At 40.2% G+C, this 12,231-nt stretch overlaps 1 protein-coding gene across 2 annotated transcripts in view; it reads left to right on the top strand.

Annotated features, from left to right (window-relative positions):
* The window catches only part of DGKI (diacylglycerol kinase iota), a 287,785-nt gene extending 286,732 nt beyond the window's left edge, over positions 1–1,053 (top strand). For both annotated transcript variants that reach the window (XM_087968515.1, XM_087968516.1), the window contains exon 34: positions 386–1,053. In XM_087968515.1, coding sequence (XP_087824641.1) covers positions 386–502 — 117 coding nt within the window. In that variant the 3' untranslated portion in view covers positions 503–1,053. The remainder of the gene's footprint in view (positions 1–385) is intronic.
* The last annotated feature ends 11,178 nt before the right edge of the window (positions 1,054–12,231 follow it).

The raw sequence follows: 12,231 nt of genomic DNA on the forward strand, positions 1-12,231 counted from the left end.
GCTGTTTTGGCCCACCTGCCCGCCCGGGCTCTTACCTGACCTTTATTTCCTGCATTTTCAACCGCAGCTGCTTTGTGCAACACAACTGCGGTTGAAAAAGCAGGAAAAAGTGCTGCAGCTCAGCAGGTCATAAATTGCACTCGCGCGGCTTGCGTGCGCAATGCAGAGTGATAGAACTGGTAGTTATACCGGTCAGATCCCATTCCTGACTAAGGGAATGAATCTGTACGCTCAACATGCTGTACATGTTGGTTCCCCCTTTCTAATTTCTGGGGGTTTCTCTCTCTCCCTCTCCCTCTCCCTCTCCCTCTCTCTCCCTCTCTTTCCCTCCTTCCCACCCACCCTCCCTTCCTCCCTCTCTCTCTCTTCTACCTTACCATTCTAGGATAAGACACCTCGAGACAGGGCCCAGCAGGCTGGGGATCCAGATTTAGCCTCCTACTTGGAGAGTCATCAGAATCATCCAGTAGTGCCCCATGAGGATCTAGAGACTGCCGTGTGATCTCTGTGGTGTGCAAGAGAAAACTCTAGGAAATGACAAAGCTGCACCTGAGGTACCCTTGAGGTGTCGTGTGAGGAAGAAGCAAATGGAACCACCAGTCTCTCGCTCTCCTGCAAACTCTGAGAAGAAGCCACATGTTTCTAAGGGCTACGGAGACTTGCCACGGAACTGTTCCCACATGTCAGCCTGTAGGGATAAAGGAGGAGACTCAAAGGCCTGGAGAATCCATAGGCCAAGGAAATGTATTCTCACTGCTCTCCCTAAGTAGCATGAATGTCTCCCATGTTCCTCTTGTAGAATTTATTTGAATAAACAACACAACACAAAATGTGGGGGAAGAAACAAAAACAACACAAACATTCATAATCCAGTTGAACATTTATCTTCTTCTAACTCTTGCCATGAAAATCTTGTGTTTCCCATCCTCCATTTCTCTTACTTTCATGCTTTATATTCTTCTTTTGGATGCTATGTTGCACACCAGTAAACCAGCATCTATCTCTTTATGCTAAATTTTCACCATTCTCAATTAAATCAACTCTGTGAAAAGGGATCTGGAATGCTCATTGCAAAACCATATAATGAATTCTCACTTCATATTCTCTCCAAGATTACATTATTACATCATTGCTTCTTCTGAACCATTTCCTCCCTGTTTTCTTTGGATATATATCAAGTCTGTGAGAGAAAGAATCATACAGAAGAAGAGTGATTTTATTATCTGTTTATACATAGAAAGGTGAGAATGCAGGGTACAAAGAAACAGATTAGATTTATCAAAGTGATAACTATCTCAGAATATATGAGGGTTTTACTCAAATTCTAGAGTGAGACATACATAGATTCATTTCACACCTTAGGTTTGGTGGTAACTTACGAGTGTCCCAGATTCACAGAATAAAATGTGGGCCTCATCGTCACTTTAGTGACCAATCCATTGAGATATCTTGGTTCTTTTTTTAATGACTCCCTGATCACAATTAATTACAGTAGACTAGCTATTTTTGGTCTAGTATTGACAAACTTTGGTACAAAAATGATTCAAGAGGCCAGATCATGATCATGGGAAATATATCCATAACATTTTCTGCTAGTCTACTTACGTTAATGTGTAGCTTTTCACATTGGCTAAAAGGTAGATTTGGCTAAGTTAAGTCCTTCAAGTTAAGTTTGACTGAAAACTCATTGAACAGATCCCTTTAATTTTCTTGGCAACAGTAAGCAACTAGTTTGTCACTGTCATCTATCAATATTTTTTCAACTTCTCTGTCTAAACTATAGCCAGGTACTCTCTGCAACTGTCTGATTCAGGTCCTGAATAAGGCTTGGCTCAGTTTCATTTCCAAGCTCAGAAGAGATTAACCAGGTGCTGTCACATATTGAGACTTACCTTGGGTAAAAGATATTAAACAGAATCTATGAGTTGACAGTAAGTCAACATACATCAAATGATAAGATATACACTCTAAACTTCTCTAGCATAGCCTTCCCCGTGTATCTTGTTCTACTATGAGGTACACATTTGAAGTTATTAGCTTGAGAATATTGTTCAGAAATTTGCTTTGACTTGTAGCTTTAGGAAGAGTTGCTGGACTGAAGTATAGCTTTGGTAAGCCTTCTCCATGTTGATTTCCTCTAGGCCTTTGGGGAATGCAAAATCCCAGAACTCATGGCTAGTGTCTATCTAATCATAATTGTGTATTATAAAAGGAACTATCAAATCTTAGACTCTAAAAGCTTCAGCTGATCCTAATTTGGTGGACTTGGAAGTCATTCTCCAAGTCTTGGTAGACCTAATCCAATGCAGAGAAGACCTGCAGTAAGCTGAGTGTCCATCAAAGTAACTTATGTTATGATACCTTGATGGAATCTCTGCCCCTTACATAACTTTTGTCATTTGCGCCTGCAGTTGCCTATGCTAAACTGAATTAATTTTTGCATGGAAGGCATAAGGGCAAACCCAGAGGTGGGCTTCACATAATTTAACAACTGGTTCACCTTGTGCAGAACCTAGTTCGGTTTAGCAAAATGTGAGCATGTCGCTTCAAACACACAGCGATTTCATGCACACGGCTTCCAGCACACCTTCTCAGGTAGCTGCGGTGAGTAGAGCGGGTGAGGTATGGAAATCAGCTGGGCTGCATGGGTGGGGCGAGTGAGCCAGAGAGTGAGATATATAGGACGGGATAGCACCGTGGTGGGTGGGTGGGCCCAGCCGGGGGTTGGAACTACAGGTACAGGCGAACTGGTCCAAACCATCAGCAGCCCACCTCTGGGCAAACCCAAATGCTTTCCACACTGGGGACTGTTTCCTGAGCTATGTGGGCATTGCAGGACCTGTTACATATGGAAGAGGTAGGATGGAGAATGAGTCTTAAATTTGGTTGCCATAACGCCAGCTACATAGTGCTGATACGATCCAATGTTGCTAGTATTTAACTTGCAACAAGTTATAAGAGAGAATGGAGTTTCAAAATTTATCAATCTTATGAAAGCTTTTATATTGATTATGAGGCAGAAGCATGCAACTAAATATAAAGGGTGTGTGCAGGCAAACACTTTTCCAATCCTGAAATTTTCATTATATAGTTAGAGAGAAATGGGTTTTCCCCCCTTTTCTGCAGCCATACAGTCTATATCAGCCTCTTTCTCATCTTGTCCCCTGTCTCCAAGCTGTGAATCGCTATTAAAGGTTCAAATGATTCAACTTCAGATTCAGTCTGCTTTGGAGAAGCTTTGCTATAATTGGAGCAACTCCTGATTCTATGTGAAAGCCTAATTCAACTTGGGATTCATAATTCATCTAAATCCAATGCATATTCATAGTACATACAATATAATATCAAGATGGAGGGTAAGCATACAATAAGGAGGATCCCAAACTGTGACTCATGGATCATTGGTGAGATTGTGAGTAGCATGGGCAAAGGTCACAACAATTTTTACTTAAACTTAGTCTTCCATAAACCCACAGTGAGGTTACATAGGGAAGGCAAGGAGCAAAACCTAGAGCAAAGCTTGTGTCAACTTAGAGCGAAGCCTGGAGCAAGTTTTGAGAGTACTCCCACTTATGGTGGGCAGGTCTTCTGCTGGCCTGGCTAGGAAAAGCAGAGTATAGAGCCGGGAGTTAGTTTAGAGAGGTGGTTAAACACAAGGGTCAAACCTTTCACCCATTGATGCAGTAATGATTGGCTGATGATTTTCTACTGGCTGTGATATCTACCACGAGGTGTCAGCATATCTATTGCCTTTGGTGTGTTTGTAGAACTATACATCCAACAAAATTCACTATTTCTATCATTTGTGTTCAATTCTTAATCTTTCAAAGTGGGGAAAAATGGTTGGGTGTTGAGAGAAAAACTATAGATAATCATTCTACCACCAGTGTTAATAAACATTTAAGCCAAGAAAGGATGATGAAAGTTAGTTATCTTTTAGTATGTTTATAATATTATAATAGTGTATTTATTTTCTGCTGATCCCTGTCCCCAGTAAAGTAATTAGCTTTACTTGTTGGGGAGGATTTAGTCTTAGTCTATGACTAAGTTCATTATCCTGTCTTGGTAAAGACTTTGACATGGAGATACTTGTCCTTCCCTGTTTTTGAGAGCTTTGTCACAGGCAGTCATTGTGTAATGAAAACATGGAACTTGGGAGAGTAATTAATGCTTAACTGCACCTGTTACTATTCAAGGTGTCCTGAAGCTTTTGCAAAAAAACAGTATACAAGCAATTAGCACCTGGGGGTAGACCTGTGAATATATTTATGAAAAAAGTTAAAGGAAATCTAGAGTACCTACCAGTATTAGAACTTGTTTCTTTGCCAAGAAGAGACATATGTGGAAGTTTTTTTTTCTCTAAACTACAAATTAGTTTAATTTGTACTAAAAGTACAAATTCTGAAATAGTTTCAACATGACATTCTGTCTTCAGTAGTCTTCCATTTAAGCAAAACAGTCTAAAGTTTAGCCAGTTTCCCTCACTTGATGCAATTCAGGTGTACTGGGACGACAATTCCCAGAACTCCAAGTGGCCATTCCAATACAGCTAAAATTGCCAGATTAGGTAAGACTGGCTGATATATGGCACTGAATGCCGAATTAGTAACTGGTCTCAGCCTCCATGATAAGACAATTTGACTACTACCCATATCAGAGGTGGTATTCAGCAGGTTCTGACCAGTTCTGGAAAACGGGTAGCAGAAATTTTGAGTAGTTTGGAGAACTGGGAAATACCACCTCCGATTGGAGATTTTACAGTATCCTTCCCCTGCCATGCCCACCAAGCCACGCCCAAAGAACTGGTAGTAAAAATTAGGTAAGACTGGCTGATATACGGCATTGAATGCCGAATTAGTAACTGGTCTCAGCCTCCATGATAAGACAATTTGACTACTACCCATATCAGAGGTGGTATTCAGCAGGTTCTGACCAGTTCTGGAGAACCGGTAGCGGAAATTTTGAGTAGTTCAGAGAACCAGCAAATACCACCTCTGACTGGAGTGTTTACAGTATCCTTCCACTGCCACGCCCACCAAGCCACGCCCACAGAACCAGTAGTAAAAATATTTGAATCCCACCACTGACTCATATCCTACTTAAACAGAAATTCAAAAAGACATGGATTCAAAAAACAATTATTTTGACAAAAATCAGAGCGCACTGCATTTGATTCATGATGGATGAGACTCAGTTTGCAAATGCACATATTGATCAGATCAAATGGTAATGAGAAATGAGAGATGCATTCAGATAATTCAGTTAACGTTTTAAATATCTGCAAACTAAGGACAATGATTACCCACAGTAACATAAATACAGGTATCCTCAATGTAGGACCACAACTGAGCCCAAAACTTATGTTGCTAATGAGAAATTTGTTGTGAGTTTTGCCCCATTTTACAACTTTTCTTGCCACATTTGTTAAGTGAATCACTGCAGTTGTTAAATTAGTAATACAATTGTTAAGTCAATATGGTTTCCCCAATGACTTTGCTTCTCAGAAGATTGAAAAAGGTGATCACATGACCCCAGGACACTGCAACCATTGTAAATATGAATCAGTTGCAAAGCATCTGAATTTTGACCATGTGATGATGGGGATACTGCTATGGTCGTAACTCTAAAGAATGCTCATACGTCACTTTTTTTCAATGCCATTGTAACTTCAAACGAATCACTAAGTGAACTGTTGTCAGTCAAGGATTACCTATTATAATGATAACGCTGGAAAAACAAGTTTAGTAAATCTCTCCTGTCTGTTAGAATAGTTGTTACAGACAGGGGTAGGATTCTACCAGTTCGCACCTATTCGCTAGAACCGGCTGTTAACATTCTAATTAGTTCAGAGAACCGGTTGTTAGAAGAAATTATTGGCCTAATCCTGTAAGGAAGGCAGGAAGGAAACATTCTGGTGTTGCTTACAGAAACTGCCTCTCTGTTAACCCTTATTACATTCTTGGCAGGACTAGACTTCCTGTCTCAGGAACTTCTCTGGAGTTTTTTTCCCCTCCTTTGCCCACACTTTGCTTGTGTGGAGTGATCATTTAAAGTTACAATGGCACTGAAAAAAGTGACTTATGACCATTTTTCACACTTACGACTGTTGTAGCATCCCCACAGTCATGAGAGGCCAGGCGAGGAGATGCATGACTCGATGTGAGTGATATTGAGTTGGCCACACCCAGCCAATAACATGACCACCAAGCCATGTCCACCCAGTCACATGATCACCAAGCCATGCCCACCACCTAAGCCACACACACAGAACCAGTTGTTAAAAATTTTGAATCCCACCCCTGGTTATAGAAACTGGGCATGCATTGATTGCACTTTGCCATTTCTGATGATCTAGTTCCTCATCACAATCTTACCTTCTAGTGAACCTAAGTCAGCATACCTGAACTGATTTTCCATAGGTGTGTGCAAAATACAAATACAATAGTTTGTCAAGGCAGTTCACCTGCTTCTGTTGTTTGATAGACAAGCTTTACATCTATTCCATTCATTGCAAGATGGTGTATCCCTTTGTTTCATGCAGATGTTTTGAAAGGGTAGTTCTCAAATCATTATTAAAAATGGTTTATTTAAATTGTAAATCCAATAGTCAAATATTTCTTAATCAAATACATTAAAAATACAATCAGAGAAATGTATTAAGTAACAAACAAATAAAATAAAATAAAGCACAAAATGCAAACATAGTATCTGTTAGGTAACAACATGGTGGTCATTCAAAAATGTAAACAATATAAGCCAATTTTAAAAAGCCTGAGAAAAATCATGTGAATGAAGCAGCCCTTCCAATTTTTTTTTCATAGTTCTTATTTATTTATTAAAATCCATGTACTCACCCAATTTCAACAGTGCAACTATGGGTGAGTGATGTACAAAAATAGGACAATAACAATAACAGTAATAATCTCTAACACCAACATGGCTTAGTAATTTATTTATTTATTTGACTAATTTTACTGGTCATTTCACATATGAGCCTAGGCTTATGATAAAATAGATAACAATAAATACAATATGTACCATTAAATAACATATGTAATATGAATATTTTCTCCATGTTATTCATAAGGCAAGCCCAGGTCGTTAAGCAGTGAACAGTGGAGCTCCATATCTGGATGTGGTTAATGTTTCAAGTTAGTTTCAAGTTAGATAGATGAGGCTTAGGGGTATCCAAATATTTGGAAGGCTACTCAAAGGACAATCAATAAATACAATGAAGGTGTGGCTGCTTCAAACCCTTTCCTTTGTTGAGAGTGTCTATCAAAGAACAACCATTTTTGCAGGACTGCCAAATAAGCAAAATGGCTGTGTGTGCTCTCACAAGTGTAGCCATTCTAGGAAAGCCTTTGAAGCAGTAATATAAAACTTTTTGGAAAATGCAGCTGCCTCCATGAGGCACAGAGGCATTCCAGAGATATGCACCTACCTACTATAGAAAAAAAAGCATGTAGAGATTCCTTAGTCTGAGATTCCTTAAATACCTTTATTTTTCTTTTTGGATGGAGAGATGTTACTTGAAGGTGTGCACCATATCCCTTCCTTGGTACATTTGTTGATACAGTTTGTCTCCTGCAATGCTCATTCACTTCTTAATACTGTTTTTAATGCCTCTTGTCCTTTTCTGGAACCCTAGAAGATTTTGCTGTGCTTTTTTTGTACAACTTCACTAAGCAGATTATGGGCCAACTCCAAATAACTATTGCTAATAAATAGCTATTGGCATTGCATGCACTGTGGTCATTTTGATGGTAATTCTGCCTCCTAGTACACTTTTTATTATTAAAGGCCAACTTCACAAACAACATAAATATCCAGAAAGTGGCAAATGTATGTAGGAATTGACATGTGAGACTTGTGTAGCTCAATGAGTGGAAGGGAACATACCCAGGGATGTTTTGTTATTCACTCCATGAAGATAAGCCAGAAAATAAAGCCATGAATGACTGTAGCTTTCCAGTGTTATTGCAAATATATCATTCCAGTTATTGTTCCACACAGAAATAGATATTTCTATAGACATAACCACAGATTTATAATTAAAGTCAATGATTATATAGCTTCATGGGTCATGCTTATTTATATATGATTGACATCATTTTTCCCCTTTTTATTAATATGTGATGCTATCAAAGAACCATAGGAGATAGGACTAAGTGCAAACTGATCACGTGGAGGATTTTAGTATCTGATGGATAGTTTTGGCATGTTTTATAGTTTGCAGAGTGACTAAAAGGAGATGTTACATGAGGAGTGTCTCCTTTCCTAGCAATACTTAACTAAAATTTGTGATGTAACATCAACTTGCACATCTTGTTTATTTTCCACAAAATTGGTGTCATTTGCAAAGTCATGGAAGTTCACAATAAGACTGCATAATACAAAGCACTTTAAGATACTTAAAATGGGAGACACAGAATAAGAAACTTAGCTATTTGCTTAGTCATGTAGTTCCCATACCTGTTTGTAGCTAATTAATGATGATGTCCACGAAATACATTGAATATATAACCCCCTTCAGAAAACTATGTCAGTTGTTGGGGCTCTCTCTCTCATCCTCTCTCTCTCTCCCTCCCTCCCTCCCTCCATCCCTCCCTCTCTCTCTCTCCAGTTTGCTGATGGCAATGGATCATAGGACAGACCTGATGATAGGCCCCTTTTAATTTTCCCAAATGAGATTAAACTCCATTAAATGAAAGATGGCTAAACTCTTTGTAAGTTTGGGAAAGTCATGTGATGCCATTTCTGGCACAGTGATTTTTTTTGTGGGGCAGGAAACCCTCTCAAAATAAATATGAGCAATTTGAATTCAATTCAATAAGTTATTTGCTTTCATTTGTTTTTATAAGGTTGGTGCATCCGAGTAAGAAAGCACATAGAAGAGGAACGTACTTCCCAAAAATGTAAGATCTAGATGTAGCCAGGCCTGATTAGGACCTGATGATGTGAAACATGGCTAATCCTAGATCACATTTGTTGCATTTTGGTTCCATTGTAACTCTTGAAATGACTGTCCCAGTCTGTATTATAATTGGGGCGACAATATTTCATGTTATCAATAATCACAATATATGTGATTCCTTTTTTGGAAAAAAAAAGTATCTGTATTGTTGCATATTTCTGTTCTAAAACACTTCTCAAATTAATGTGCAAAACTAGGACACATTCAGACGCCAAAATATTGGAAAATGGTCATCGTTTTTGGTTACATTAAAATTTCATATTTTATGCATTATTACGGTCCTTTGAAGGTCTTGTACAACCATATGGTCCTTCTTACCAGATTGTTGCCTTTCCATAGGAAGCCAAGAGAAATGGATTCCAGACAGAAAGCAATCATGATCACATAAGGCTTGACTCTCATAGGGACCTCATGCCTTGCCAAAAATCAGAGGCGAGGAAATGAATGCATATTTGGTAGTGGCAATTCCTCCACCTGGTAGTGGTGCTGTCTGCAGGGGTGGGAGAAGTGAAAATAAAAGACAAGATGGTGTTCCCCTCTAGGCAATCAAAGCCTTACCCTTTTTAAATCTCCATCCTGATTGCCACCTTCATAAGCTGAGCAATGGATGTAATCTAAAAGATCTCTGGCTCAAATCCTAATCAGTCATGTTGTCATCATCATACAAAATGAATACACTGAATGCACTGAATACACTGAATACACTGGCTTGGCTTTTGTTTTTATACTCCTAGACCAGGGGTGTCGAACTCAATCCCAGAGGGCCGGATCTGGTCCATGGGGTGCTTAGATCTGGCCCATAGGGCCTCCCTGGAAAAAGCAAAGGACCGCCCTGTGATGCCTCTTCCAGCAAAAATGGAACTTGGGAGAGCTGTTTTTCCTGGCAGAGGGTTGCAGGAGGCTGTTGCAGGCAAAAACGGAGCTCAGGAACTCATTTTCACTGGCAAAGTGCTTGGGCCACCATAGGCAACCTCGACTTAAGTGATGCTGAGGTGGCTATGCCCACCCCGGCCTTCTGAGGTCAAAAACAACTCTGATGCCCTCAATGAAATCGAGTTTGACACCTCTGTCCTAGACTAAAAGGAAAAGCCATTTTAAATTGAAGGTTTTCCTATTTTATTTGCCCCATTAACAATTCAATGGGAGGTTATTTTGGGGACGAAATAAAGAAAAAAAGCAGAGCTGACAACTGCAATGGAATGAAGAGCTAGCAAGCACACTTCAATGCTTCAATGGAATGACAGTGTTTCCTGCACACGCAACAGCTGCTTCACAACATACACATGGGTAATATTGACTGAGCACAAAGCACACTGAACATGCTGAAGTTGTGAGCGGACAGTTTTTGTATCTGCATCAGTGGTGGAATTCAAAATGTTTTTCTTTGGCATGGCTTATTTGGTGAGCGTGGCTTGTGGTCATGTGACTGGGTAGGTGTGGCTTAGTGGTCATGTGACTGGGTGGGCATGGCCAATTCAATGTCACTCACATCAAGGGGTGCCTCACCTGGCCCCTCCCCTCCCAGCCATTCCTTGTCACCGAGCCTCAACTTATCTATAGTTCTGCATACTATAGATGTACTTTCATGGACCACTGAAAGGAGGAAATGGCTCACATGCTTTGCCCAAGAGTGTGATAGGCAACAGGATTTTAAGGGGCTGCCACAAAGAAAGGGGACAATGTATTTTCCAAAGAAGCAGAAGGCAAACAAGAAGCAATGGATGGAAACTGAACAGAGAGAAGCAACCTAAAACTAAGGAGAAACTTCCTGACAGTGAGAACAATTCACCAGTGGAACTGCCTGTCTCCAGAAGTTCTGGGTGCTCAATCACTGGAAGTTTTTGAGAAAAGACTGGACAGCCATTTCTCTGAAATGGCATAGGGTTCACCCCAAGGTCCCTTCTAAGTATTATTCTGACACCTTTCCCAGGATTTCTACTCAGAGTTTGGCATTCTCAATTTTCTTCCCTGAGCTGAGGGTTGGACTAGAAGACCTCCAAGGTCCCTTTCAACTCTTGTTAAACACATGTGTACTTTATGCTCTGGACTATTGACATTGAATGCATGTAAACCCTGAAAAATATGTGGTAGCCCTGGGCAAAAGAAAGGCAGAAAAACCACTCTAGGTGTGGGGACAGTGTAAAATATTAACACATGTTAGGAATACAAGTCACCTAACAGGTATTTGGGTTAGAAATATATAAACCAGGATAGACATTTTAAAACTGTATCTTTAAGAAAATGCAAGACTGTAGTTGGGTGTGGTTTCTCAAACGGCCATAAGATGGAGCCAGAAACCTGGGTTGTTTTAGTCTGAGTCTCAGAAGAGAGTGTGAGTGTATCTCTGTTTCCTTCTGTTGGAAAATATTGCCGTTCCTCCATTTTTCCTAATTTACTGATATTTCTGGATTTGATGTAAGTCTGATACTGAACTGTTTTTTGACACTGGAATTTGATATTTGGATTATCCCTGGATTGAAAAACTGACTGATTTTACCTGTGAATGACTTTGGACTGCTTATTTTGATAAATAATGGAACAATTAAAAATAATAGCACAGAGTTTTATCTCTCTCTCTCTTCCTATTTCTTTTCTTTCTTTCTCTACCTTCTTCCTTCTTTCTTTCTTTTCTTTCTTTCTTTCCTTCCTTCCTCTCTCTCTCCCTCTCTTTCCCTCTCTCTCTCTCTCTCATACACACACACACACACACACAGCACTTATCAGACAAGCATTTTGGAAGCAGCTCCTTTAAATTTCTCCAAGGCTGGAGTGGATTCCCCCACCCACTCTGTCAGACCGCACTCCTTCTCACTCCAGCACTTTAACTCCCAAGGGGAAAGCGATACTTGCAGCGTCCATGGGGAATCCTTGAAGAAGCTTTTAAAAGACCTGCTTCCAAATTGCATTTCTTTTACATTGCAAAAGTGCTCCAAGGCTCGATTCACCCCTCCCCGTCAGACCGCACTCTTTCTCACTCCCGCCACTTTAAATCACATGGGGAAAGCGATACTTGCAGCATCCATGCCTTTCTTCCTTTTCCCCGGGGAGAAAGAGGACGTGGGGAACGGAGAGCTAGGAAAGCGATCGCAAGTGAGCGACCGGGTGACTGGGTTGGGGGCATGGCCAGCTAGGGATTGCCACTGGTTTGGCGACCCATGCCAAATAACCACTACCGGTTCACCCAAATAGGTGCAAACCGGTTGAATAGCACCTCTGATTTGCATGTCAGCTAAACTGAAATGTGTCTATCTGGT

Source organism: Notechis scutatus, chromosome 6 (genome assembly GCF_049901735.1).
Source record: "Notechis scutatus isolate UNSWTSFEM ecotype Mainland chromosome 6, rNotScu1.2, whole genome shotgun sequence".
NCBI lineage: Eukaryota > Metazoa > Chordata > Lepidosauria > Squamata > Elapidae > Notechis > Notechis scutatus.